Source organism: Hyperolius riggenbachi, chromosome 11 (genome assembly GCF_040937935.1).
Source record: "Hyperolius riggenbachi isolate aHypRig1 chromosome 11, aHypRig1.pri, whole genome shotgun sequence".
Taxonomy (NCBI): Eukaryota; Metazoa; Chordata; class Amphibia; order Anura; family Hyperoliidae; genus Hyperolius; species Hyperolius riggenbachi.
In genome coordinates, this window is record NC_090656.1 from 195,997,081 (window position 1) to 196,023,084 (window position 26,004).

Below are 26,004 nucleotides of genomic sequence, written 5' to 3' on the forward strand. Positions count from 1 at the left end.
GTGGATCACATAAATAAAATTGACAGGGTTGTATACTGTAGTCTTACAACCTCAGGAAAGTTAATCACAGTCATTAACATGGATTTCCTGCTCCCTGGCGAGTCCTCAAGTTTGGATCAAAAGGTGATCGCAGGCCTGACTTTTAGCAAGCCTTCCCACTTCACACTCTCTAGGATCTGCACTGGTGCAGCGGTTGGGTGATGACATGATCAGGAGTGGATGCATGTGGCTGGACTTCCTTAGTTAACCCACTGGGGCTAACAAGAGCTCTGTTAGTGACAGTGGGAACTAATGCTAAGGTAGTATGCACCAGTTTACATCACAGTGATCCAATACACAATGGTTTTAAAGCTTAAACAGTACCTGAATTGACATGTAACATGATGAGATAAACATGTATGAACTGTCGGCTGGATAGTGTAATGGTTAAAAGTTATGACACAGGCGACCAGGGTTCAAATATCAGCTCTTCCCATTCAGTAAGCCAGCACCTATTCAGTAAAATGTCCTTGGGCTAGACTCCCTAACACTGCTACTGCCTACTGAGCGCAATACACAGTAAATGTAATTTTCTAGTCCGAAATCTACACAGAACTGGCTTCTAGTAATTATTTCTTTTTTTTTTTCTCCCTGTAAGGTTTAAGAATTCAGGACACTAAATTGTGGTTTATCTGCAGTTGGACTTTCGCATAACGTTTACTGATAATTTATTAAAGGTTACAAAACTCCTGTATGAGGCACTTCTGAGTGCAGGAAACAGGTACAAAGTTCAGGAGAGCACCACAAAAACCATGGCCATTCACCTGACACTGTAAAACAATTTAAACTTACATTTTGAACTTTTAAAATACAAACTAAGACTATAAAATTCCAGAAAAGTCAACTGTAGGATTAAATCTATCGATATAATTGTTTATCTCAACAGTTTATTGTCACTTCAGGTTGACTTTAATGCAGTGTTGTCACTATAAACAAGACATGCTTCACACCTTGCTCTCCCAGAATGGGTCCATAACTAGGGTCCTGTGAGTCTAGCTCTCCATCTGACACCTCCAAAGGCGGACTTCGTCTCTCATGGTCATCATCATCTGAGCTACGTGATCCTACGTATTGCACGCACACTCTTGGTAAAGTAGACACCTGTAAGAGAACATATTTAGCATATACATAGAATAGTCTTCTGGACAAAAAAAGTATACAGTGATAACAGAATTAGGTGTCTGCCCCATACATCACTGGCAAGAGTCTCCTGAGGTCCACAGCAACTTCACATATGTTGTTCATTCCCTGACATTGGCTATCTCAGGTAGTAATCTTATATATTTTTAATTGTCTTTAAAAACCCAACTCCAGCCATTACTTTTATAGTAGTTTTCAATAAGGTGGTAAAGGATATAAACAAACTTTTATTGTGTTCTGTGTCCTGGTTTGAGGGTATTCCCATCCCTTGGTTCTTAACCAAAAGAGTAGTCCTTAGTTCCTTCTTATCCATTTGACACCAAGGGTTATCGTGTGAGATGGACATTTTGTTTTCTCATCCCAAGTAATCCCTTCGCTTATCCACTAAGCAGCAGTTTGTGAAATCCTTTTGGATGCCAAGTCTAAATGCCGTTGTACATGTTAAAAAGTTCTCTGCCAGGAGACTAGGAAATATACAGCCACCCTGATGTGTCACCAAGACACATCGGAGGAAGCGTCAGAACATCTCAGCCATGACCGTTGTTCCTCAACTTACCTTACTCAACAGAAGCCGCAGAGCATGCTCCCACTGTGTGAGGGTTAATCTGCTTGTACAGAGCATGCTCCCACTGTGTGAGGGGCCCTGATGAGTCATTGTGTGACGAAATTAGTTGGGTGGATCCCGGATGTGGCAGAGTACGTGTGCATCAGATACCCTCTTTTCTTGAAATGAAGACATCCCCAGAAAGAAAGCCCTAGCAGGGATGTTGAGCATGTTAGAAATATAAGCCCTCCCCCGAATGTAAGCCCTAGTGGCAGTAAGGGGAAAAAGTATGGCAATTTGTGTTTCTACTGTAGCTGATGGTCTCGCAGGCAGGACCATGGCTCCATCATTGGGCCAATCACTGCACTAGCTGCTACTCAGTGAGTGCAGTGATTGGCCCAATAACAGAGCCATGGTCCCATCTATGAGACCATCAGCTCCAGTAGAAACACAAGTTGCCCTACTACTTCCCCATAGGCTGAAGATTGGGGGCACAGTGGCATGGAGCTGGGGGAAAGAAGAGGATGCAGGGAGACATCAGAGGACACAAGGGACAGTGCGGCATGGAGCTGGGGGTAAGAGGGTGATGCAGGGGGACATAGGAGGGCACGGAGGACATAGGGGGACACATACATGCGTGCACATGTGCATCTGTGCACAAACATGCGCCCCATGTGGTTGCGCGGGTGGCACATTTTACATAAGGGGGGGGGCGGGGGGACAGCGCCGGGGCCAGTGAGGCGATGGATGCAGCATCACAAGACCGATTCCTAAGATATTTCATGCTGAAATCAACCAAGAATTAGCCTGCGGTGTATGTGCAGCCAACAGATGTCTCTCTCCAATCAGATTTGATCAGACAGAGATCTGTCTCTTGGTGAATCTGCCCATGACTCATCTGATGTATGGGCACCTTTAGGTGCTGTCAGCTGAATGCAATACGTATGGAGCAGTTACCTGGTGCCGTCAAGAGAAAAGTGAGTGTGGCGCTCCTGTTGGGGTCGACCGACCCTTCTACAGCCCTGAGCACCCACCTTCACTTTACTCCGCACAGTATCGCCATGGAACACCAGGTGACAACTATTTGACCTTTTATACTGCACAAGCTGTTTTATAATAAATGAGCTGAATGACGGATGGTGCCCGAATCTGCTTCTTGTTTACAATGCAGTTACCTGGTGCCCCAGTTGTAGGTGCGATGTGGCCAGTGCAGGCTCTATAATGTGCATCTGTTCCAGTTCCATGTGTCTATAGAGCTGCTGCAGTTGAGGTTGCTGTACGCTCTGCAGTTCTGTGAGCTGTGAGTCCGGGAAACCATCAAGATCGCCATGCAGGTGAGGAGGTATTGCGTAATCCCAATAATGCTCTAAGAGGGAAGCTGATACAAGGTTAGCATTCATGTGTTAAAGCATCAGGGTCAGCTATACTATGCCAGTAAAAAAACACATAGGTAGATAACTAACACACATAACAGATGTATTGTACTGTCCACATTTTGATTTCAGTGAATTTTATAAAGTAAATAAAGAAATTTCTGTTTCAGGCATTTGCCATCATGCTTCCCTCTGACTGAAGCCAATCCTGATGCCATTTCCACCCTTACTCTTTTGTTTCTTTCCTAGAATCTGCACTGTCATAGCTAGCTTGCTTTGTAAACTCATGAGAGCACAAGCATAGATCGTATTTCAGCTTCACACTGAACTGCCTACAGCCAATCCGTGAGGAGCAGAAATGTGGGAGGGGAGATGGCACGCTTCCTTCTTATTGGCAATGTACCAAATAGAGCCAGGCTGACTGAGATAAGATTTGTTACAACAGAATTTGAAATGTTTGAGTCCTTGCCCATGCAGGGTAAGGTTGCAGGCTGCATATTAAACACAGAGCAGTGGGGAAAATGGGATTGGATTTTGTGGTTGACAATCCCTCTTTAATGCAGTAAAAAGAACAAAAAAACACACCTTTCTTGACACCAGTTAAATTATTTTCTCTATAGGTGGCCTTACATGGTTCAGTAAATATGAATTATTTTTAGCACATGTCCTGAAATGTACACCTAAATATACTTTGGTGGCTGTTGGTGGCTGGATGGTGTAATGGTTAAGGGCTCTGCCTCTGACACGGGAGACCAGGGTTCGAATCTCGGCTCTGCCTGTTCAGTAAGCCAGCACCTAATTCAGTAGGAGACCTTTGGCAAGTCTCCCTAACACTGCTACTGCCTATAGAGCGTGCCCTAGTGGCTGCTGCTCTGGCGCTTTGAGTCTGCCAGGAGAAAAGTGCGATATAAATGTTATTTGTCTTGTCTTGTCTATTATTATTGTTATGATTGTGTATGTATATAGCATTGATATCATTGCAGCACTTTGCAGAGCACATAGTTCTACCCAGGGACAAAACTTAAAGAGAAACTGTAACCAAGAATTGAACTTCATCCCAATCAGTAGCTAATACCCCCTTTCCCATGAGAAATGTATTCCTTTTCTGCAACGGATCTTCAGGGGGGTCTTTATGGCTAATATTGTTGTGAAACCCCTCCCTCAGTGTAATGTCAGGACCAGCTGTTCACAGCTATTTCCAACTGCCAAAAAAGCAAGCAGCAGCTACTTCCACTGACACCACCTGCCAGCAGTAAAAATGTCACCATGTGATAAATGTTAGAATGTAGATTAGGGAGAGGAAAGATTTTACAATGGGCAAACACTGACTAAATCATTTATACATAATTATTGTAAAAATGAAGCACTTTTTTTTTATTACATTATTTTCACTGGAGTTCCTCTTTATCCATCTCGTGCCCATCTTGCAAAATTTAGCAGCCTACTCACCCATGGTGTTTTATGGTGCGCTGTCTATCCCCCCACCATGATGTTCCATTGATAATGCTGTGCGTGGTGTATGGAAATTCTATGGTAAATCACCACTAGCAGTAATTTAGTTTTGTTTGTTTGTTTTTTTCAATGCATGGAAAAATTACCAAATACAGGTTTTGTTTGGTATCAGTGCAGTTTGCAACCAGTGAAACGCTGTAACTCTGTAGTGAGATTGATGATCTCACCAGAGTGATTCAGTGACCCGGAGGACAGGAAGGAAAACGGCTACTGACGTCTGGATCCCCCCCTTCCAGGAGGTGAGCAAATGCTATACCCTGCATTGATCTCCCGGCGGCTAGCCCGAGCTATACTCAGGATTACTGCCAGGGAGGTTAAAAATTATTGCTTAAATTATTTTTGTAATCAATTTGTATTGACCTGTGTATGGCCATAGTTACTTATAAGACATGGTACACCCAATGTCGCCACCACCATGCATGTTGACGGAGCGGGTAGCAGACCACCCCCCAAAAAAAATGTTCATTCTCTAATTGGTTGATTTCTTTAGATTCCAAAGTATTTTGCTAATTCAGGCTGGGTTTCTACTTGTACGTTTTGTTAAAGATTTTTCGCTTCGAAAATTTGCATTCGTTTAGCAACAAATGGTAGTGAATGGGGATGTATCCAACCAATTCAAATTTTCGTAAACGTTTCGTTTGTATGCAAAAAAAATCTAAGGTCCTGCTTCATTTTTTCGGATATTTTACGTGTATCGACCGCAATTCGCGTATAATGCTTTGCAATGGCATCGCATAGCATTGCAAATTTTCATGTTATTTGCGTGAAAATTCGAATTAAATGCATGGCTACAGGAAGTTGTCAGCAGTCATGACTAAGCTGTTACTAGGCAGATTATGTTAAATTTAACTAAATAACTAAAAAAGCATACAAATTTATACGCGGATTTTCAACAATCAGAAAAATCTTGTACGATTTTTTGGACGTGAAAATGTAACACTACAGTGGAAACGTAACCTAACTGTTCACAAGAATATTGTAAAGTATTGGTTTTTAACGGAATCTGTAATATTTTGTAATATTAAAACATCCGCGAAATATTACAGTTTCCATAAAAACCCATTACATTTTCAGAATTTGGAAATCAGATTACCATTGGTATACCGAGGTAATGGAAATTGGCATTCGCTGAAACCAGAATTTCCGCAGAATCAGAAATCGCAATTTCCGACCGTCCCTACCAATTTTTCTACAAAATCTGAATATGATTATAGTTACCATGGCTTTCATTCTCGCTGACGTAGGGGTAATACTCGTGGTGGGTAGCGGCACGAAAAGTCTCTGGGTCATAGGCAACCAAGTCCTCCAGGTGTGCCTGCAAGAGAGGAATAAGGTACACTAGCTGCAGATTATCTATTGTTATTATGCATTGACATAATGATGGCATGTATGCATATAGTGCAGAGTACATAGTCATCTCTCTCACTGTCCTCAACAGGAGTCTCATCATAGTCTAATCTACACCATAATCATAGTCTAATGTCCTACCAACATTAATTATGACATGAAATTTGCAATTACGGCACAAAATTGTAATTTGTATTTATTAGGAAAATCGTAATTTGTAATTTTGTGTCGATATTTTGCGTTTAATCGTAATTTCGTGTTTCCTTTCTGGTTACTCGTAATTTCATAAAATAAGAAAATTACACGAAATTACACATTTGTCCCGAAAAAAATACTCCTAAAATCCAAAAATTTAAGTAATTATGAAAATATCACAAAAATGATTGTAATTACAAAAACAATTGTAATTATTAAAAATTTTAGTATGGCCGTAATTATGTAAAATTTTGTGTAATTTTTCATGATTACGATTGTTCCATTGCAATTGTAATTATGAAAATTATGCAAAATTTCACGAAATCGTAATTAGCACATTACGATTGTTGCTACCTACCATATTTTATATCGTTGACATCTACTTCAGGCTGGGTGCACACATAACATAACGTAAAATAATGCATTTTATGTCAAGTTTTATGTTAATGTTGTGTGCGTTTTTGCCACGTTTTTACTGCGTTTTTGGTGCATTTACATTTTTTTTACAGCAGATGCGGTTTTCAAGCGTTTTGTGTGCATTTTAATGAGTTTGCGGTTCGCATATACAAAACGTATATGCTTTTTGTATACGTTTTTCATGCGTTTTCATATTTACATTTACGCAAATCAACAGGAAGCGGAAATACATAAAAAAATATACGCATGAAAAACGCATACCATTTTGTTTCCATTGACTTTCATTATTTTTTGATGCATATTCGTTTTTTGTATGCGTTTTTTTCTGCGGCCCGTAGACTTCCAGTAACGGCAAAAACGCAGCATTTTACGCAACGCTAGCGTTTCTGCTATGTGTGCACCCAGTCTCAGCACTTTAACCCTCTGGGCGATACAATTACATCGTCCAGGAGGGGGCGCAGCACTTTTTTTTACATTTTTTATTTTTTAAATCATGTAGCGAGCCCTGGGCTCGCTACATGATAGCCGCTGCGCAGCAGCATCCCCCCACCCACTCCGATCGCCTACGGCGATCAGAGTAAGCAGGAAATCCCGTTCAGAATGGGATTTCCTGCTTGGCTTCCTCGGTCGCCATGGCAACGGGGCGGGATGCCGTCACCGACGTCATGGACGTCGTGACATCAGAGGGAGTCCCGATCTACCCCTCAGCGCTTCCTGGCACTGATTGGCCAGGCTGCGCAAGGGGTCTGGGGGGGGCTGCGCGGCACGGCCGGTAGCAGCGGATCGGCGGCGAGCGGAAGTTACACGCAGCTAGCAAAGTTCTAGCTGCGTGTAACAAAAAAAAATTATGCAAATAGACCCACCAGGGCCTGAGAAATCCTTCTGCGCGACATACCCCGAGCTCAGCTCGGGATTATCGCCCAGGAGGTTAAAAAGAACTTAGTCATGTCAATAATGTCCTCAGAGTAGCTCACAATGTAATCCCTGACATAGCCATAGTCTAATGTCCTGCTTAGGTGGACCTGAACTCTTGCACAGGACAGAAGGAAAACATAGAGTAATGCACCCTGTATGTATTTAGAGAGTTTAACCTGTATAATTCCCCCTCATTTGTGTCTAATCAGAAGTTGCAATTTAATCTCTCCCTTGTGTCACATGACTGCCATGGCAGATTAGGCAAATAAGCGTATTTAAAAGCACAGGATGTTAACAATATGTCTGCTTTCATGAATCAGGAAGTAGAAACAGTGCAGATTTATTTTAGAATTTGTATTAGCTGTAACAAAAAACATTTTTTTTAAAGGTTATTATGCTGTTGTGTATCCTTTAAAGCAGGCAGGAAGTTCTGAGTTCAGGTCCACTTTAAGTGGAGATGCACATTTCTGCCAACAAGTAAAGCTCACTCCTGTTTTTCTGGAGTGCATCTGTTATACATTTGCTTCAGTCACTCCTAATAGAGGAATATAGCCATGGTATCAATCAAAATCTCACAGTAATCAGGAACTAGCAGTTGCCTATAGGAATTTCATAGAGTACAGTGTGCCAAGAGCTGTGGTGCCCCCTCCTACAGCTGTCACTCCAGGCATCTGACTGGTTTGCCTATGCAACCTACAGGACCATAGGCTTACACTAGAGTGACCATACGTCCCGGATTGCCCGGGACGCGTCCCGGATTCGGGGTCCGCTGTCCCAGACAGCATGAGGTCCCGGGAAACGTCCCGCTTTCAGCAGCGGGACGTCCCGGCCTCAGGACTCTGGCCACTCTATCCTCATGAACTGGCAGCGGCGTCTATAGACGCCGTCGCCGTGCCAGTTAATTGCCCGCAGCCCGCTCCAGCCTCCTTCTGCCAGTGTCGCACCTTCTTCCGGTGTCTGTTCCGACACCGGCAGGCGAGCAGGGCTACGGCAAGATGGCTGCCAAAGCCCTGTACTGGAGACTATTTGTGTCTCCAGTACAGGGCTTCGGGCGCCATCTTGCCGTAGCCCTGTCAGCGTGGGAGACAAGAGAAGGAGGAAGGTGGTCCCGGGAGCAGCGCGCCAGAGGCCGGAGACTTCTGCCAGGTGAGTAAATGCTTTCTTTTCCAGGTGAAATGTTTGCCCGCATTGCGTTTTTTTTTCCAGGTGAAATGTTTGCCTGCATTGCGTTTTTTTTCCCAGGTGAAATGTTTGCCCGCATTGCGTTTAGTTCTGGTGAAATGTTTGCCCGCATTGTGTTTCTTTTCTGGTAAAATGTTTGCCTGCATTGCGTTTCTTTTCTGGTGAAATGTTTGCCCGCATTGCGTTTCTTTTCTGGTGAAATGTTTGCCCGCATTGCGTTTCTTTTCTGGTGAAATGTTTGCCCGCATTGCGTTTCTTTTCTGGTGAAATGTTTGGCCGCATTGCATTTCTTTTCTGGTGAAATGTTTGCCCGCATTGCGTTTTTTTTCTGGTGAAATGTTTGCCCGCATTGCGTTTCTTTTCTGGTGAAATGTTTGCCCACATTGCGTTAATTTTCTGGTGAAATGTTTGCCCGCGTTGCGTTAATTTTCTGGTGAAATGTTTGCCCGCATTGCGTTTATTTTCTGGTGAAATGTTTGCCCGCATTGCGTTTATTTTGTACTGACATGTTTGCCCGCATTGCGTTTATTTTCTGGTGAAATGTTTGCCCGCATTGCGTTTATTTTGTACTGACATGTTGCCCGCATTGCGTTTATTTTGTACTGACATGTTGCCCGCATTGCGTTTATTTTGTACTGACATGTTGCCCGCATTGCGTTTATTTTGTGCTGACATGTTTGCCCATTGCGTTTATTTTCTGGTGTCTGGGGTAACTGTTACTGCATTTATTATTTACCGTAATGGTCATAGATGGCTATGTTTGCTGCTTTGTGGTTACGGTATACTATTAGCATCACACAGCTTCTGCACACCCATGATGCAAAGTCTCGATTGTCCACATCATGGCGTAAACACTGCTTTCTTATGCCTCGCTGTTACATCATTACGTTAGCTCCACCCATACAATGTCATGGCCACGCCCATTTTTTGCCACGGCAGCCCCCCCGGTCTTCGCCGCTGCGCGCTCCTCAGTCCTCCCCACTTTTCGCCCCCCTCCACCGCCCCCCCCCTCCCCGTCCCAGGTTGGACCCACAAAAATCTGGTCACTCTACTTACACCCCCCCCCAGTAACCCGGCTATTTTTTACAATTTGGGGTTCTGCAGCTTTAGAAGCTTTCTGTGCACCAACAGAGCTTTCTGCTCCTGCAGTGTTTATTTATTTATTTGTTCATTTTTTTAAATACATTTCCCTATTTTATTTTTTTGGGGGTTTTTCCCTCCCTCCCCCCGCCAGGGATCAGGCTGTCATAGGCATCAGCCTATGAGAGCCGATCGCTCCTGAGCCTCCCCAGGAGACAGCCGAGTGACACGGTTAGCCCCAATACAGCACTGCCGTGGATCGTAGAGCTGTACAATGTAAATAGACAGTGGTTTCGCCGTCTAACTAAGACGGATGACGGAGTGGAGCTCCGTCATTCAAGTGGAGATGTGGGCGCATTGGTGTGCGTGATCTCCTGCAAATCCTTGGGTGTCTGCAGTCCAAGGGGGCACCTGAACATGAAAGAGGTGATGCTTCATATAAAAGAGGCTGAAAATGGGGAGCAACACATGAAAAAGTAAAATGATGCCCAAGGAAGCTGTTTGTGAAAGAAAGGGGGGCTACGGTGCATGGATGATACACATGGAAGAGGGGGCTGCACGAGGAATGGGAGAGGGGCTATGGTGCATGGATAATACACATGGAAGAGGGGGCTGCACGAGGAATGGGAGAGGGGCTACGGTGCATGGATGATACACATGGAAGAGGGGGCTGCACGAGGAATGGGAGGGGGCTACGGTGCATGGATGATACCCATGGAAGAAGGGGCTGCACGTGGAATGGGAGGGGGCTACCATTCATGGATGATACCCATGGAAGAAGGGGCTGCACATGGAATGGGAGGGGGCTACGGTGCATGGATGATACCCATGGAAGAAGGGGCTGCACGTGGAATGGGAGGGGGCTACGGTGCATGGATGATACCCATGGAAGGGGGGGCTGCACGTGGAATGGGAGAGGGGCTTCATGCATGGATGATACCCATGGAAGAAGGGGCTGCACTTGGAATGGGAGGGGGCTACCGTGCATGGATGATACCCATGGAAGAGGGGGCTGCATGTGGAATGGGAGGTGGGCTACGGTGCATGGATGATACACATGGAAGTGGAGGCTGCATATGGAATGGGAGAGGGGTTGCATACATGGATGATACCCATGGAAGAGGGGGCTGCACATGGAATGAGAGGGGAGCTACAGTACATGAATGATACCCATGGAAGTGGGGGCTGCACGTGGAATGGGAGGGGTGCTACAGTACATGAATGATACCCATGGAAGAAGGGTCTGCACATGGAATGGGAGGGGGGTTACAGTACATGAATGAGACCCGTGGAAGTGGGGGCTGCACATGGAATGGGAGGGGTGCTACAGTACATGAATGATACCCATGGAAGAAGGGGCTGCACATGGAATGGGAGGGGTGCTACAGTACATGAATGATACCCATGGAAGAAGGGGCTGCACATGGAATGGGAGAGGAGCTTCATGCATGGATGATACCCATAGAAGAGGGGGCTGCACATGGAATGGGAGGGGGGGCTACAGTACATGACTGATACCCATGGAAGAGAGGGCTGCATATGGAATGGGAGGGGGGCTACAGTACATGAATAATACCCATGGAAGAGGGGGCTGCACATGGAATGGGAGAGGGGTTGCATACATGGATGATACCCATGGAAGAGGGGGCTGCACATGGAATGGGAGGGGGGCTACAGTACATGAATGATACCCATGGAAGAAGGGGCTGCACATGATATGAGAGGGAGCTACAGTACATGAATGATACCCATGGAAGAGGGGGCTGCACATGGAATGGGAGGGAGCTACAGTACATGAATGATACCCATGGAAGGGGGGCTGCACATGGAATGGGGAGAGGACCTGCTGCACAAGGAATCGAACCACAACATACATGGCCTAGGGGCACAAACATTATGAATCTGGCCTCGCTCTGCAGAGATGGTTGTTATTGAGTGCTGGTGGCCATTTGTACCTTTTCACTTGTTGCTGCTTTGAAAGACTACAGCCTCCTTATTTCACAACACATTCAAGCAAACACAGCCTTGTTAGAAAGGCGAGGAGATGGTGAGAGATATATCTGTAGAAGGCCCCATCTCTAGGCTGCCTGACTGCATGGCTCTGGCAAGGGTGGTATTTCCTGTGGTCAGAGAGATCACTAGTTGCCCACTGTGGCCTACGGCTGCCCTACACTTTGCTATCAGTCAGCAGGCTCTCACTCTCTATGTGAATATAATCTGTGAACATTGGGCAAGGTGGTCTTACTGACACCAGTGAAAGAAACACCCACAAGCGCTATTTGTGTTTATACCAGTGACTGCGCCTCCACCACCTCGTCACCTGATGCTGCTGTAAGCTGTGACATTCAGCACAAGCAACTGTCATGTCTGCGTTATCTCTCTCTCCATCGCTTGTGCTAAATGGCTTGCTTGGTAAAGTGTAACAGCGATGAGAGAAACCAGGAGGCTGCTATAACTGACTGTCGTGTGAAAAGTGCCTGAAAGGCGGATACTGTGTCTATGAGTTTCTTCAAAGGGAACCTAAACTGAGAAGGATATGGATTTTTCATTTTACAATAATACCAGTTGCCTGACTCTCCTTCTGATCCTGTGCCTCTAATACTTTTAGCCACAGCCCCTGAACAAACATGCAGATCAGGTGCTCTGACTGAAGTCAGACTGGATTAGCTGCATGCTTGTTTCAGGTGTGTGATTCAGCCACTATTGCAGCCAAAGAGATCAGCAGGACTGACAAGGAACTGGTATTGTTTAAAAGGAAACATCCATATCCCTCTCAGTTATGGTTCCCTTTAAAGTGAACCAGAGACGAAGCGCACTCATGTATTTTACCATATATATCAGTGGGAACATTAGAGAAACCACCTACCCTGCTCTCTGTTTTATCCTTTACTGCTCAGCCTGCTTGTTACCAGCCTTGATAAAATCCCTGAGCAAATGACTGAGCAATCATTCTGGCTTTGCTCAGGAATCGTTATAGCCGAGTCTGTCTTCTCTGATGTCTTTTCAAGTCCAAGCCTGCCCCCTTCTGGCTCTGCTATAATGACTCAGCTATAATAATTGCTGAGCAAAGCCAGACTGAATGCTCAGTCGGGGATTTTATCAGGGATGCTAACAAGCAGGCTGAGCAGTGAAGGATGAAACAGAGAGCAGGGTAGGTGTTTTCATTAATGTTCCCACTGATATATATGGTAAAATACATGAGGGTGCTTCGTCTGTGGTTCACGTTAAAGTCTCAGCTGGGGAAGGGTTTTTTTTATATATTAATTTAATAGAACATAATTTTAAAATAGTTCTGCACCAATTCATAGAGGTATATGCAAAATGGGCTCTGTGGAAATTGGGGCACCAGAAATTGCCACTAGTAGAATATCTATAAAATTACCAATATTCTACTATTGTACAGTGGTAATTCCGATGTGCTGCACTGCGACCGCGATACTTCACAAGCGCGGCCGCTACTATGTAAATTAATTACCGTAAATCAACCTGAGTGTTCCTAACATAGACTAAAGCTAACTTTGGGGTAACTAATGAATTTTTCAATATGTTTTTGGAATAAAGCAAAAATCCAGAGTGTGCAGAGAAAACCGCACAAACATGAGAAGAACATACAAACTCTCTTTGCTAAGGTTTAAACATGCCACTCCAGCACTTCAAGGGGAATGTGCTACCCTGTACCCACTATGCCACCCATACAGAGCCCTGACAAGGTCCTCCAGCAATAAAGGCGGAGATTTCATGGTGTGCCCCTATTTGCCCTCAAATTGTGCCTGCTCCAGTATAGGCAACACATGTGCCGCCAGTATTAGAAATACACCCTGCACAGTATAGTCAGATGTGCCCCCATTATTCAATAGCCCCCCTCCCCAGTATATATATTCAGATATGCCCCCTAGTATTAATTAGGTAGCCTCCTCCCAAGCATAGATAGCCAGATGTGCCTCCAGTATTAGGCAGCCCCTTCCCCAAGTATAGATAGTCACAATAATAATAATAATATGTCCCCCTGGTATTAGCTAGCGCCCTTTCCCAACTTTCCAAGTATAGCTTGGTGTTCCACTAGTATTAAGAAACCCCCTGCCTTTATATACCAAGCGGAGCATTCTGTAATTATTACGTGTCTCGGTGCCTCCAGGATCCATCATCATCCTGTCGCACAGTCCCTCCGTCTCCTCTCTGACCCCTCCAGTGGGGCACATAGAAAGAGGCACCACTAGATAACATCATAGACAAGAGACAGAGAGACTGTGCCCAGGGTGATGATGGATCCTGCCGGAGAAGAGACAGGTAACTAATACAGAACGCTTCACCTATAGCCAGGCAACGAGGGCACTTGGGGGGCAAAGGCGCGCCCTCAAGGCTCTCCGTCCAGAGGCTATTGTCTCCCGAGCCTCTGCTTCAGTCCAACCCTGCATCCATAAAATGTTAAAATGAGAGCTCCCGCATACTGATAACTGGAGCAAAAACCAGATTCTGGAGGAGTAGTAGGCTTTGGCCAAAAATGACAATCCTCAAGGTGACTGCAGTTACACCAAATATAACACTATCTGATGTGTTGAAAGGAATTGTGGTTTTGTGTGGAGGTGAGGTTGTCTTTAATGTGGTCTCACACACGTTCACGCTGCACATCTTGCTTTGTTTTCAAACCACTAGAGAAAATGTTCATCATTTAAATGCACATTGGGCTCACTGAAGAACAAGATATGACTGGAGCATCGCTGGAGGTTTGGTGCTATGCGGGTGTTGCCTGACTGACCCTTTTAAACACTCCCAGTCCAGGGCCAGCTTGTGTTAAAGTGGTATAAAACCCTGATATAATATTCAATAAAAATGTTCCTACTTTTATATGCCATACGGTTATCATATTTGCTTTTGTGCATAAGTATTATTATTCATGTACAAATTACAAGTTTCCAAAATATACTTTTTTTGCGCTGAGAGCTGACTTTGCATTTTACTTATAACTGCTTTATTCATCTTCTAATGTAAGCAGAAATGCTTTCTGATTGTCTGACTGTGTTCAGGAGAGTCTGCACAGTCAGAGAAGTGTTTACTTAATTGAGTCAAGTGAGGAATCTAAACACAAGATAACGTTATCTCCAGTTCGCATGCTTCCAGCTTTCCCGGCAGGGAGCTCCTACGTTCTGTGTTTAACCCTTTGAATGCTGTTCTAGTAAAAAAAAATGGTGGTAGTATATAATATATTGTAAATAATCTATTAGAGCAAAAAAGAAATTCTGGGTTTCATTCTGCCTTAAGCCATTTAAAGTAAACCTGAGACAGGGGTTCTATTTTACCTACCTGGGGCTTTTTCCAGCCCCCCCCCCATAGCCTTACAGGTCCCTTGGTTTACTCCCGGTCCGCTCTGCTGCACCCCTATGAAAGATGGCCCATTGTGGGCTACTGCACATACGGCTGCGGGCCTCTTCAATTGAGCTGCCGTGGGCGAGGCACAACCAAGGAGGCACCTGTCCAGGAGTGTGCATGCACAGTAGCCCGTGACTGGTCCAGTCGGCAGGCTTTCAGAGGGGCACACCAGTACAACGGTGAAGCCTGTGAGGAAACCGAGGTACCTGTAATGCTACAGAGGCTGGAAGAAGCCCCAGGTGAGTAAAGTAGAACTCTTTATCTCAGGTACACTTTAACCTACCTATATTTTTGGGTTGTAGGAGTAAAACAATAGACCAGGAGAGAACCCACACAAACTCAGTAACAACGTACACACTCCATGAAGACTTTGTCCAGACCAAGATGTGAGTTGCAAGACAAGAGTGTTAACCACTCAGCCACTTACTGCACATTATATTACAGTATCTGCACCTTCCTGAGATTATTGTAACTTCCTGAGACGCAAAACAGGAACAACTAGGGCCGGATCTACCATTAGGCACTGTAGGCACATGCCTACAGGCACCTGATGATGAAAAGGCAGCTTACTCCCCTTCACTACTGCCTCCCTCCTTCCTTCCCTAAATGAGAGGTTGCTCACCCAGCTCTCAGCATTTCACTAACAAGATCTCCCTTCAGTCGAGGGAGGCACTAGCTACTTAATGCTGAGGGTACCTCTGGCTACCTAGTACTAAGGGACACCTGTAGCTACCTATGAAGCGTAAGGGAAGTAAGGAAGAAGTGACAGCTGGGCCATTCAGCACACTTGTGGTGTTCTTTGGTGGGGTTTGTAGGTTCATGGAGAGCAAAGTCTAGGGTGCCAGGACAGGACATCAGTGCCTATAGGCTCTTGTGTTGTAAATCCTGGCCTGGGGACAACCTTTAGAGCAAAAAATCTTCCACAAAAACACAACCTTCCCACATCACAGGAATGTGAAGTATTTTTTGAATCATTTGGAGTACACTGGGTGCATATTTTGTACAAAGATAAAAGCTAATTTGTAGTACTGTGAAAGATGCCATTGCACATCAGACTGAAACAACCATCTGTAAACAGGGCTGGGGCCTTCATCACCAATTGTCATTAGCATATAGTGCGGTTTTAATGTCATCAGCTTTTTTAATTACAACAGTTTTTTAACAATTCACAGCTTCAAGCATGTATTTTGAACAATTAACATTATTGGAATGAAAGAGAGTCAGGGCCGGTTCACACTAGAGGGGATGCAAAACAGACATGGTAAGCGTTCTGTCAGTTTTGCATCCACTTGCAGCAATTTCACTGTCTGCTCTGCGTCCGCCTGTCAGATTCAATCACGTTTCCTGTGTCAATCATGTCCGCATCGCCACTCACGTGTCCCGCGCTCTCGCTCCCTGCTCCATCTCTCGGTACACAGCCCAGATGACCGTAGGGGAAAGGAAACAATAGACCAATTCTCTCCCTAGCAACAGGGAGAATTTTCATTGGGCCACCATGAGCCAATGAGACGCTTCCCTTTTGCTGATGATTCCCATTGGTCTTTTGCAGCCTAGTGAGAATACCCATACTAATACCGACCACTGGGGTGTACGGGGACTGATCAGTGGCGAGACGTAAGTATTACATGGCAGTGATCGAAATGGACGAAGCGACTAGCCTAGGGAGAATGGACTGTCTTTTCTCATAGGATTTTATTGCATACATTTTTCCATCTGGTCCAGGAAAATGTGCAAAGTTTGGATCTGCTTCCTGCACTAAGCGGAGCTTAAAAAAATGTTCCAAACAGGTACGTTTTTTTAGGCAAGTGTAAACCAGCCCATTAGCCAAGTAAGCAAACTATCTATACATATAAACATTTAGGTATCCCTTCATCCCATTGGAAACACGGTAGTAACTTAGATTAGTGAAAAAGAAACATAAAAAGAAAGCTGAAACAACAACCTACATCTATAGATGAAGCTGTAGTCTACAGTATGAGGTGCTGGGAGAAAAAACACAAAAACAATGGTAGCCCAAATGGGGCAGTATGTCACAAGTGATGGGTATTAGAAAAAAATTCTATTTGAGAATCCTCACAGGGCCGGCGCTACCATAGAGGCAGAGGAGGCAGCTGCCCCAGAGCTTGTAGGGGCCCCCAGTGGCTACAAGCGGGAAAAAAAAAATTCAAATCGGCCTTATAGTTTTTGAGAAAATCAATTTTAAAGTTTCAAAGGAAAAAAAATACACATTTAAAAACCTGCCGATTTTAATGGTTGATAGCAAATCCACCTTAAATGCTAGAAACCCTAAATTTGCAGGATATGTTAAGGAGATCATTAGGAATAAGAGGAAAAAACAATTTTTCAAAAAGACCTTATAGTTTTTGAGAAAATCGATTTTAAAGTTTCGAAGGAAAAAAGTATACTTTTAAATGCGGTAAATGTCACTTTTGGTAGCAAACCTAACGGTAGTGTAATTTTACATGCATCAAACGAAAGCGCAATAAATTTCCTGACAGGGTTTCCAGGGGGTCTATACGCAGCCGCAGCGCTTTGGCCAGGGATCGCTATACAGCCGCAATATGGCTGTATGAAGATCCCTGGCATTTTTTTCTATTTTCCCAATTTTTTTTTTATGTTTAGAGTGTGGGACTTTTTTTTTCTTAAATTATGTGGGGTCCCCCCTCCTGAAACTTTTTAACCCCTTGTCCCCCATGCAGGCTGGGATAGCCAGAATGTGGAGCTCCGACCGATTGGGACTTCACACCCTGACTATACCAGCTGCAAAAAAGGTCCCCTAATGCCAAATTTTGTTGCGGGGTATATGTTGGGGGGGCCCCCCAGGTTTATTTTGCCCTGAGGCCCCATTGTTGCTTAAACCGGCCCTGAATCCTCACAAAGGTGGGTTGCACACGGGGTATATAAAATGCTCTAAAATCAATAAAAATAAAAAAGATGAAGCGGCTTACCTCACAGACGACAACTCACTTTAGGTTGAGAAAGGTAATGGAAAATATGCACGGGCAACACATTTCGTGGGACCACGCCCACTTCCTCAGGCCAAATAAAAGTGCTGTTGCAATCTATCTGCCAGTGCGGCAGATATATTGCAATAGCACTTTTATTTGGGGGGTCAGGAACCTTTTTGGCTGAAAGAGTCATAAACTCCACATATTTTAAAATGTAAATCCATGAGAGCCATACAATATGTTTCAAACTAGGGCAGTAGGGCTCACTTCCCTATTGCCATGGTGATGTGTATACAGTTGATCCGCTGGGCAGCGGAAGTGTCAGACACGTCTTCAGCTTCTTTTTGGTTTCAGCAACATCAGCAATTTCCCCGAGAGCCAGACAGGAGAAATACAGACTAACCACTTGTACAATTAGCTAGCTGACTTGGGAGTTGATTCACTTTGTAGGACAAGATTGTTGCACTTACCAGCGCCATATAAATTGTATGTCAATTGTTCCACTTTGACCCAATAGGCTGCCTGTCAAGTGACAGGCAGCCTATTGAGCCAATCAAAGTGTAGGGATCTTGTCCTACAAAGTCATTGGACCTGACAGAGGGAGTGTGAGTAAGTTAGTAGTGCATTCTACAGCAGTAGCGTGCCTACTTTGAAAATGTTACTTGCGCTGCTTGAGCAGTGTAGCTTAATGAATCAACCCCTACTAATTTGTCTGTGAGCCAGATGTAGCCATCAAAAGAGCCACATCTGTCTCCCGAACCATAGGTTCCCTACCCCTGCTGTAGATGGTATTGCTCACGTCCCTGTAGCCAGGGTGATGTGTATACAGTTGATCCGCCAGGCAGCGGAAGTGTCAGACACGTCTTTAGCTTCTTTTGGGTTTCAGCAATTTCCCCGAGAGCCAGACAGGAGAAATACTGACTAACAGCTTGTACAATTAGCTAGCTGACTTGGAGGTTGATTCACTTTCTAGGACGAGATCTTCGCACTTTGATCCAATAGGCTGCCTGTCAAGTGACAGGCAGCCTATTGACCCAATCAAAGTGTAGGGATCTTGTCCTGCAAAGTCACTGGACCTGACAGGGTCCAGGGTGGGACAATTGGAGCAGCTGTTAGTTTTGAGGGGAGTGTGAGTAAGTTAGTAGTGCATTCTACAGCAGTAGCGTGCCTACTTTGAAAATGTTACTTGCACTGCCACACTAAACTGCGCTGCTTGAGCAGTGTATCTTAGTGAATCAACCCCTACTGATTTGTCTGTGAGCCAGATGCAGCCATCAAAAGAGCCACATCTGTCTCCTGAACCATAGGTTCCCTACCCCTGCTGTAGATGGTATGGGGACATGAAAGATGCTACATTGGAATGAAAGTACCTGAAAAGGACTGGGCAATGAAAGTTGGTGTGCTTTAATGGGAGTGCATGAAAAGGGCTGCATAGTGAAAGGGGGCACGTAAAAGAAGGAAGATATCTCATGGAAGGGATATACAAGGAAGATATTTCATGGTAGGGGCTGCACAAGGAAGATGTCTCATGAAAGAAGATACACAAGGAAGATATCTCATGGAAGGCTATACAAGGAAGCTATCTCATGGAAGGGGCTACAGAAGAAGATGTCTCATGGAAGGAGATATACAAGGAAGATATCTCATTGAAGGGGCTACACAAAGAAGATGTTTCGTGGGAGGGCTACACACAGTGATGTCTCATGGAAGGGTTATACAAGGAAGAGGTCTCATAGAAGGGGCTACACAAAGAAGATGTCTCATGAAAGGGGCTACATAATGTAGATGACTCATGGAAGGGGTTCACAAGGAAGAGGTCTAATGGAAGGGGCAGCAAATGCAAAGGAGCTTATGGAAATTGACTTATTTGAGGAGGCTGTCAAATGTGTCAGTAAAAAAAGGATCTTGGTTTTTGCCTTTTTCCAGGGCCTACCTGTAGACAGGGCCCACCAGCCAAGGTTGATAGTCTGGCCTGCAGCTCTTTGATTCAGTTGTAAAGTACCATATTTTTAAGACTATAAGAAGCAAAAGTAGGGAGAAAAAGTCCCTGCGTCTTATAGTCCAAATACAGGGAGTCCCCGACTTACGATCGCCTACCGATAGGACCCGCTGCACATCGGGGACTCCCTGCACACTTGGTGTCCTGTGTGTCCACCTCCATTTTCCCCTTTGTGGCCACCTCTATGTTACCCTTTCTCTCTGCCTCCGTGCCCCATTTGTGGTCTCCTTTGTGGCTGCCTCCATGTTCCCCTTTCTCTCTGCCTCCATGCCCCATTTGTGGCCGCCTCCGTGTTCCCCTTTGTGGCCGCCTCCGTGTTCCCCTTTCTCTCAGCCCCTATGCCACATTTGTGGCCGCCTCCGTGTTCCCCTTTCTCTCTGCCTCTGTATCCCCTCTGTGGCCGCCTCCATGTTCCCCTTTGTGGCCGCCTCCGTGTTCCCCTTTCTCTCTGCCTCCGTGCACCATTTGTGGCCACCTCCGTGTTTCCCTTTCTCTCTGCCTCTTTGTCCCCTCTGTGGCCACATTCGTGTTCCCCTTTGTGGGCGCCTCCGTGTTCCCCTTTCTCTCTGCCTTTGTGCCCCATTTGTGGCCGCCTCCATGTCCCCTCTGTAGTCGCCTCAGTGTCCCCTTGCTCTGCTCCTGTATGTGCTGTAAATAGTGGCAGAAGCCACTTGTATCACTCACCTGACTAAGGATGCCTGCGGTGAACAGCGTCTCCTCTCTCGCTCACTCCTTCCCTCTAGTGCTGGTCATGTGCATAATGACGCGACCAGGAAATGCCGGTGCTAGAGGCAAGGAGTGAGTGCTGTTTGCCACAGGCACCCTTGGACAGGTGAGTGATATTTACAGCATACACAGGAGTGGAGTAAGGGGACACAGAGGCAGAGAGAAAGGGGAACACGAAGGTGACCACAAAGGGGACATGGAGGCAGAAAGAAAGGGGAGCATGGGGGCAGAGAGAAAGGGGGAACATGGATGAAGAGAAAGGGAAACATGGAGGCAGAGAGAAAGGGAAACACGAAAATGACTACAAAGGGGACACGGAGGCAGAGAGAAAGGGGAACACAAAAATGACTATAAAGGGGACACGGAGGCAGGGAGAAAGGGGAACACGAAAATGACTACAAAGGGGACACGGAGGAACAGAGAAAGGGGAACATGAAAATGGCTACAAAGGGGACACAGAGGCTGAGAAAAAGGGAAACACAGAGGCAGAGAGAAAGGGGAGCATGGGGCAGAGAGAAAGGGGATCACGGAGGCAGAGAAAGAGAAACACGGAGGCAGAGAGAAAGCAGAACACGAAAATGATTACAAAGGGGACACGGAGGAACCGAGAAAGGGGAGTACGAAAATGACTACAAAGGGGACACGGAGGCTGAGAAAAAGGGAAACACAGAGGCAGAGAGAAAGGGGAGCATAGGGGCAGAGAGAAAGGGGAACACGGAGACACAGGAGACTGGATGACAGGAGTAGGACACAAGGGGGACAGGAGGATGATACAAAGGGGACACACGGGACACTGGGGGGGCAGGAGGAGGACACAAGGGGGGCAAGAGGAGGACACATGGGGGACACACAGGATACTGGGGGGCAGGAGGAGGACACAAGGAGGACACACAGGAGACCAGGGGGGCAGGAGAAGTACACCAGAGGGACAGGAGGAGGACACAAGTGGCACAGGAGGAGGAGAGGACATAATAATTGGGGGAGAACATCTACAAGATGCTCGTGGACCATGGATGCACCAGGTTTAGTATATTTTTTCCCCTGGTTTTAGCCCTCTAAACCTAGGTGTGTCTTATAGTCTGGAGCGACTTATAGTCAGAAAAATATGGTATACATGAAGTTTATGTTGTTGGGATTAAAGGTGTGAATTAGGCATCAGGAATGAGATTACACAAAAGGGGGAGATTAGAACTAGGCGTCAGGAAGTTTATGAATGGGAGGTATGGGTTAGGTGTCAGGGAGGGGAAGGGATTTTAGCCCTGCCGAGGGTGTATTTTCGCTTGCTTGGCACAATGAAATGAAAGCTCTTGTCACAGAGATGTCTGAAATATTATTTGATTCCAGCATTAATTGCAAGATTAAAATTTAAGTATTAGGGTAGCAAGTGAGGAAAATCTCCACTGGGAATACAGATATCAATACAAAATGTTCACCATTTTGAATTCCTCATATATCTATCTACCTTCTAGCTATGAAGTGCAGAATTTCAGCTTTAATTCAGTGGGATGAACAAAATGATTGCATAAAAATGTGAGGCAACAAAAGCATTTTATCTTTAACACAATCCCTTTTTAGGGACTCAAAAGTAATTGGACAATTCACTCAAAGGCTATTTCATGTGGGCAGGTGTGGGCAATTCCACTGTTATGTCATTATCAATTAAGCAGATACAGGCCTGGATTTACAACACAGGCATTGATGTCTTGTCCTGGCACCCTAGACTTTGCTCTCCATGAACCTACAAACCCCCACCAAAGCACACCGCAAGTGTGCTGGATGGCCCAGCTGTCACTTCTTCCTTACTTCGCTTGCGCTTCATAGGTAGCTACAGGTGTCCCTTAGCACTAGGTAGCCAGGGGTACCCTCAGCATTAAGTAGCTAGTGGTTCCCTCGACTGAAGGGAGATCTCGTTAGTGAAATGCCGAGAGCTGGGTGTGTAACCTCTCATTTAGGGAAGGAAGGAGGGAGGGAGGCAGTAGTGAAGGGGAGTAAGCTGCCTTTTCACCATCAGGCGCCTGTAGGCACGTGCCTAATAGTAGATCCAGCCCTGAGCAGATAAAATACCTGGAGTTGATTTGAGGTGTGGTGCTTGCATGCAGAAGATTTTGATCATCAGACAACATAGAGTCAAAGGATCTCTTCATGCAGGTGAAAGAAGCCATCCTTAAGCTGTGAAAACAGAAAACCCATCTGAGAAATTGCTACTATATTACAAGTAGCAAAATCTACAGTTTGGTACCTCCACATTAAACAAGGTTGAGGGCAGCAGTACCAATGCTAAATTCTCAGATGAGTTGCATGTAGCATGTGCATGAGGCTTAAAGGAAGGATAACTGTATTCAAAGTTTAAAATAACCGATATTACTCAGTGGGATACTTTTATCTGGCGCATCCTCCTTTAAGGTTGGCTCACTTCATATTGCGCATGAAGAGGGCCCAACATACATCTCCAGCAAGCTGTGAAGACTGTGAGATCACATGCAGGTTACACAACTGATAAGAAGCCTCAGCACCCGCCTGTCCACATCACACTGTGACCTGATAAGTGAGTGATGGACATCAGAGAAGAACTCTCGCAAGAAAAGTGTTAAACTGTCACCCACAAGATCTACCACTGTTTTCACACTCCACAGTTCCCCTCTGCAGGGGTGTCCTTGTTATCACTCTGCACAGCTCAGCTCAGCTTGTAAGCATTGTTACATGTAACATTTGTACATTTGTAAGGGTAGCAGAGCTTACATTTAGTGACTGGAGGTTAATGAGGTCATGAACAGCAAAGCAGTTTGTTACAGTGCCAGAACTCAACTGTAATTCAGCCAATGCTTGCTCCAAGGGGATTTAGCAGGCTTGGGTTAGGAAGAGGTTATGTCTAGAGGACAGGCTTACAAGGTAAAAGGGTAAACATCAGAGAGGAGGTAAAATGATAATAAAGGGTAAATACAGTATCAGGGAAAGGATTGGCAGCGCTCAATCAGGCTGCAACTGGACTAAAACCAACATTTTCCTGACCCGTGCACCGCACCCGGGACTTAAATTACACACCTTGAATACAAATCAGATTCAAAACTATGCACTAAACCCTAATCTAAATAAATTGAAGGCAAACTGATATACTGTACATGGATGCAGCTAACTATAAGCATTGAGCGCTGCCAATCCTTTCCCTGTTCTTTGGAAAATGTGTAGACCATTTACGGCTAGCAGTCTCAGGTTCATACTATGTTTTAACTGTTAGCTAGTGGTTAGGTTTAGCTAGTGGTTAGGTCTCTTCCAAGAGAGCACGTCATCATTGTGGAAGAGTCTAGTATTGTATAATCTGTGCACAGAATGTCCTTGAAGCCGGCATCCTCCTTTGCTGGATCTGGTTTGAATGCAAGTTGTGTAAACTGCCTGTGTGTGGGCTGTGCACATCTATGCAGCTGGTCAACTCGGTGGTGCAATATATCCTGCTGTACATAAATACAGTATCAGATGGGATGTTAGATGCTAGAGAGGAGGTTAGGTGATGGTAAAGGGTACCGTCAGAGGGAGGTTAGGTGATGGTAAAGGGTACCGTCAGAGGGAGGTTAGGTGATGGTAAAGGGTAAATGTCAGATTTAAGCTTAGAAAATGGGAATCTGTAATCTTCAGACGGGAGGTTAGATGAGGGGAAAGGAAACATCAGCAGGGAGATTAGATTATAGGGATTTGGAAACGCCAGAGAGGAGGTTAGATGATGGGAAAGGGAATGTCAGAGGGAAGGTTAGATAATGGAAAAGGGTAGTGTTAGAGGGGAGGTTAGGTGGTAGGAAAGGGTAAACATCAGAGAGGAGATTAGATGATGGGAATGGGAAAATGTCAGAGAGAAGGTTAGATAAGGTAAAGGGTGAACATCAGCGGGGAGTTTAAATAATAGGAAAATGTCAGAGGGGAGGTTAGGTGGTGAGAATGGGTAAATGTCTCCATACCATCACTGCACACAGAGCCAAAGTATATCATACTGTCTCCATACCATCACTGCACACAGATCCAAACTATATTATACTGTCTCCATACCATCACTGCACACAGAGCCAAACTATATTATACTGTCTCCATACCATCACTGCACACAGAGCCAAAGTATATCATACTGTCTCCATACCATCACTGCACACAGAGCCAAAGTATATTATACTGTCTCCATACCATCACTGCACACAGAGCCAAAGTATATCATACTGTCTCCATACCATCACTGCACACAGAGCCAAAGTATATCATACTGTCTCCATACCATCACTGCACACAGAGCCAAAGTATATCATACTGTCTCCATACCATCACTGCACACAGAGCCACAGTATATTATACTGTCTCCATACCATCACTGCACACAGAGCCACAGTGTATCATACTGTCTCCATACCATCACTGCACACAGAGCCAAAGTATATTATATTGTCTCCATACCATCACTGCACACAGAGCCAAAGTATATCATACTGTCTCCATACCATCACTGCACACAGAGCCAAAGTATATCATACTGTCTCCATACCATCACTGCACACAGAGCCAAAGTATATCATACTGTCTCCATACCATCACTGCACACAGAGCCAAAGTATATCATACTGTCTCCATACCATCACTGCACACAGAGCCAAAGTATATCATACTGTCTCCATACCATCACTGCACACAGAGCCACAGTATATTATACTGTCTCCATACCATCACTGCACACACAGCCAAACTATATTATACTGTCTCCATACCATCACTGCACATAGAGCCAAAGTATATCATACTGTCTCCATACCATCACTGCACACAGAGCCAAAGTATATCATACTGTCTCCATACCATCACTGCACACAGAGCCACAGTATATTATACTGTCTCCATACCATCACTGCACACAGAGCCAAACTATATTATACTGTCTCCATACCATCACTGCACACAGAGCCAAAGTATATTATATTGTCTCCATACCATCACTGCACACAGAGCCAAAGTATATCATACTGTCTCCATACCATCACTGCACACAGAGCCAAAGTATATCATACTGTCTCCATACCATCACTGCACACAGAGCCACAGTATATCATACTGTCTCCATAGCATCACTGCACACAGAGCCACAGTATATCATACTGTCTCCATACCATCACTGCACACAGAGCCACAGTATATCATACTGTCTCCATACCATCACTGCACACAGAGCCACAGTATATCATACTGTCTCCA

General features: G+C 45.1%; 1 protein-coding gene and 1 long non-coding RNA gene across 5 annotated transcripts in view; one reads left to right on the plus strand and one right to left on the minus strand.

The window, feature by feature from the left end:
• LOC137538465 (uncharacterized) overlaps positions 1-26,004 on the plus strand; it is a 200,331-nt gene that overhangs the window by 97,577 nt on the left and 76,750 nt on the right. The window lies entirely within an intron of this gene.
• The window catches only part of SPI1 (Spi-1 proto-oncogene), a 139,802-nt gene that overhangs the window by 983 nt on the left and 112,815 nt on the right, over positions 1-26,004 (minus strand). For 3 of the 4 annotated variants that reach the window (XM_068260678.1, XM_068260675.1, XM_068260677.1), the window contains 3 exons: positions 5,827-5,923; positions 2,899-3,101; positions 990-1,140 (listed from right to left, as the gene is read on the minus strand). In XM_068260678.1, coding sequence (XP_068116779.1) covers positions 990-1,140; positions 2,899-3,101; positions 5,827-5,923 — 451 coding nt within the window. The remainder of the gene's footprint in view (positions 1-989; positions 1,141-2,898; positions 3,102-5,826; positions 5,924-26,004) is intronic. The other variant, XM_068260676.1, reaches the window with a different exon arrangement.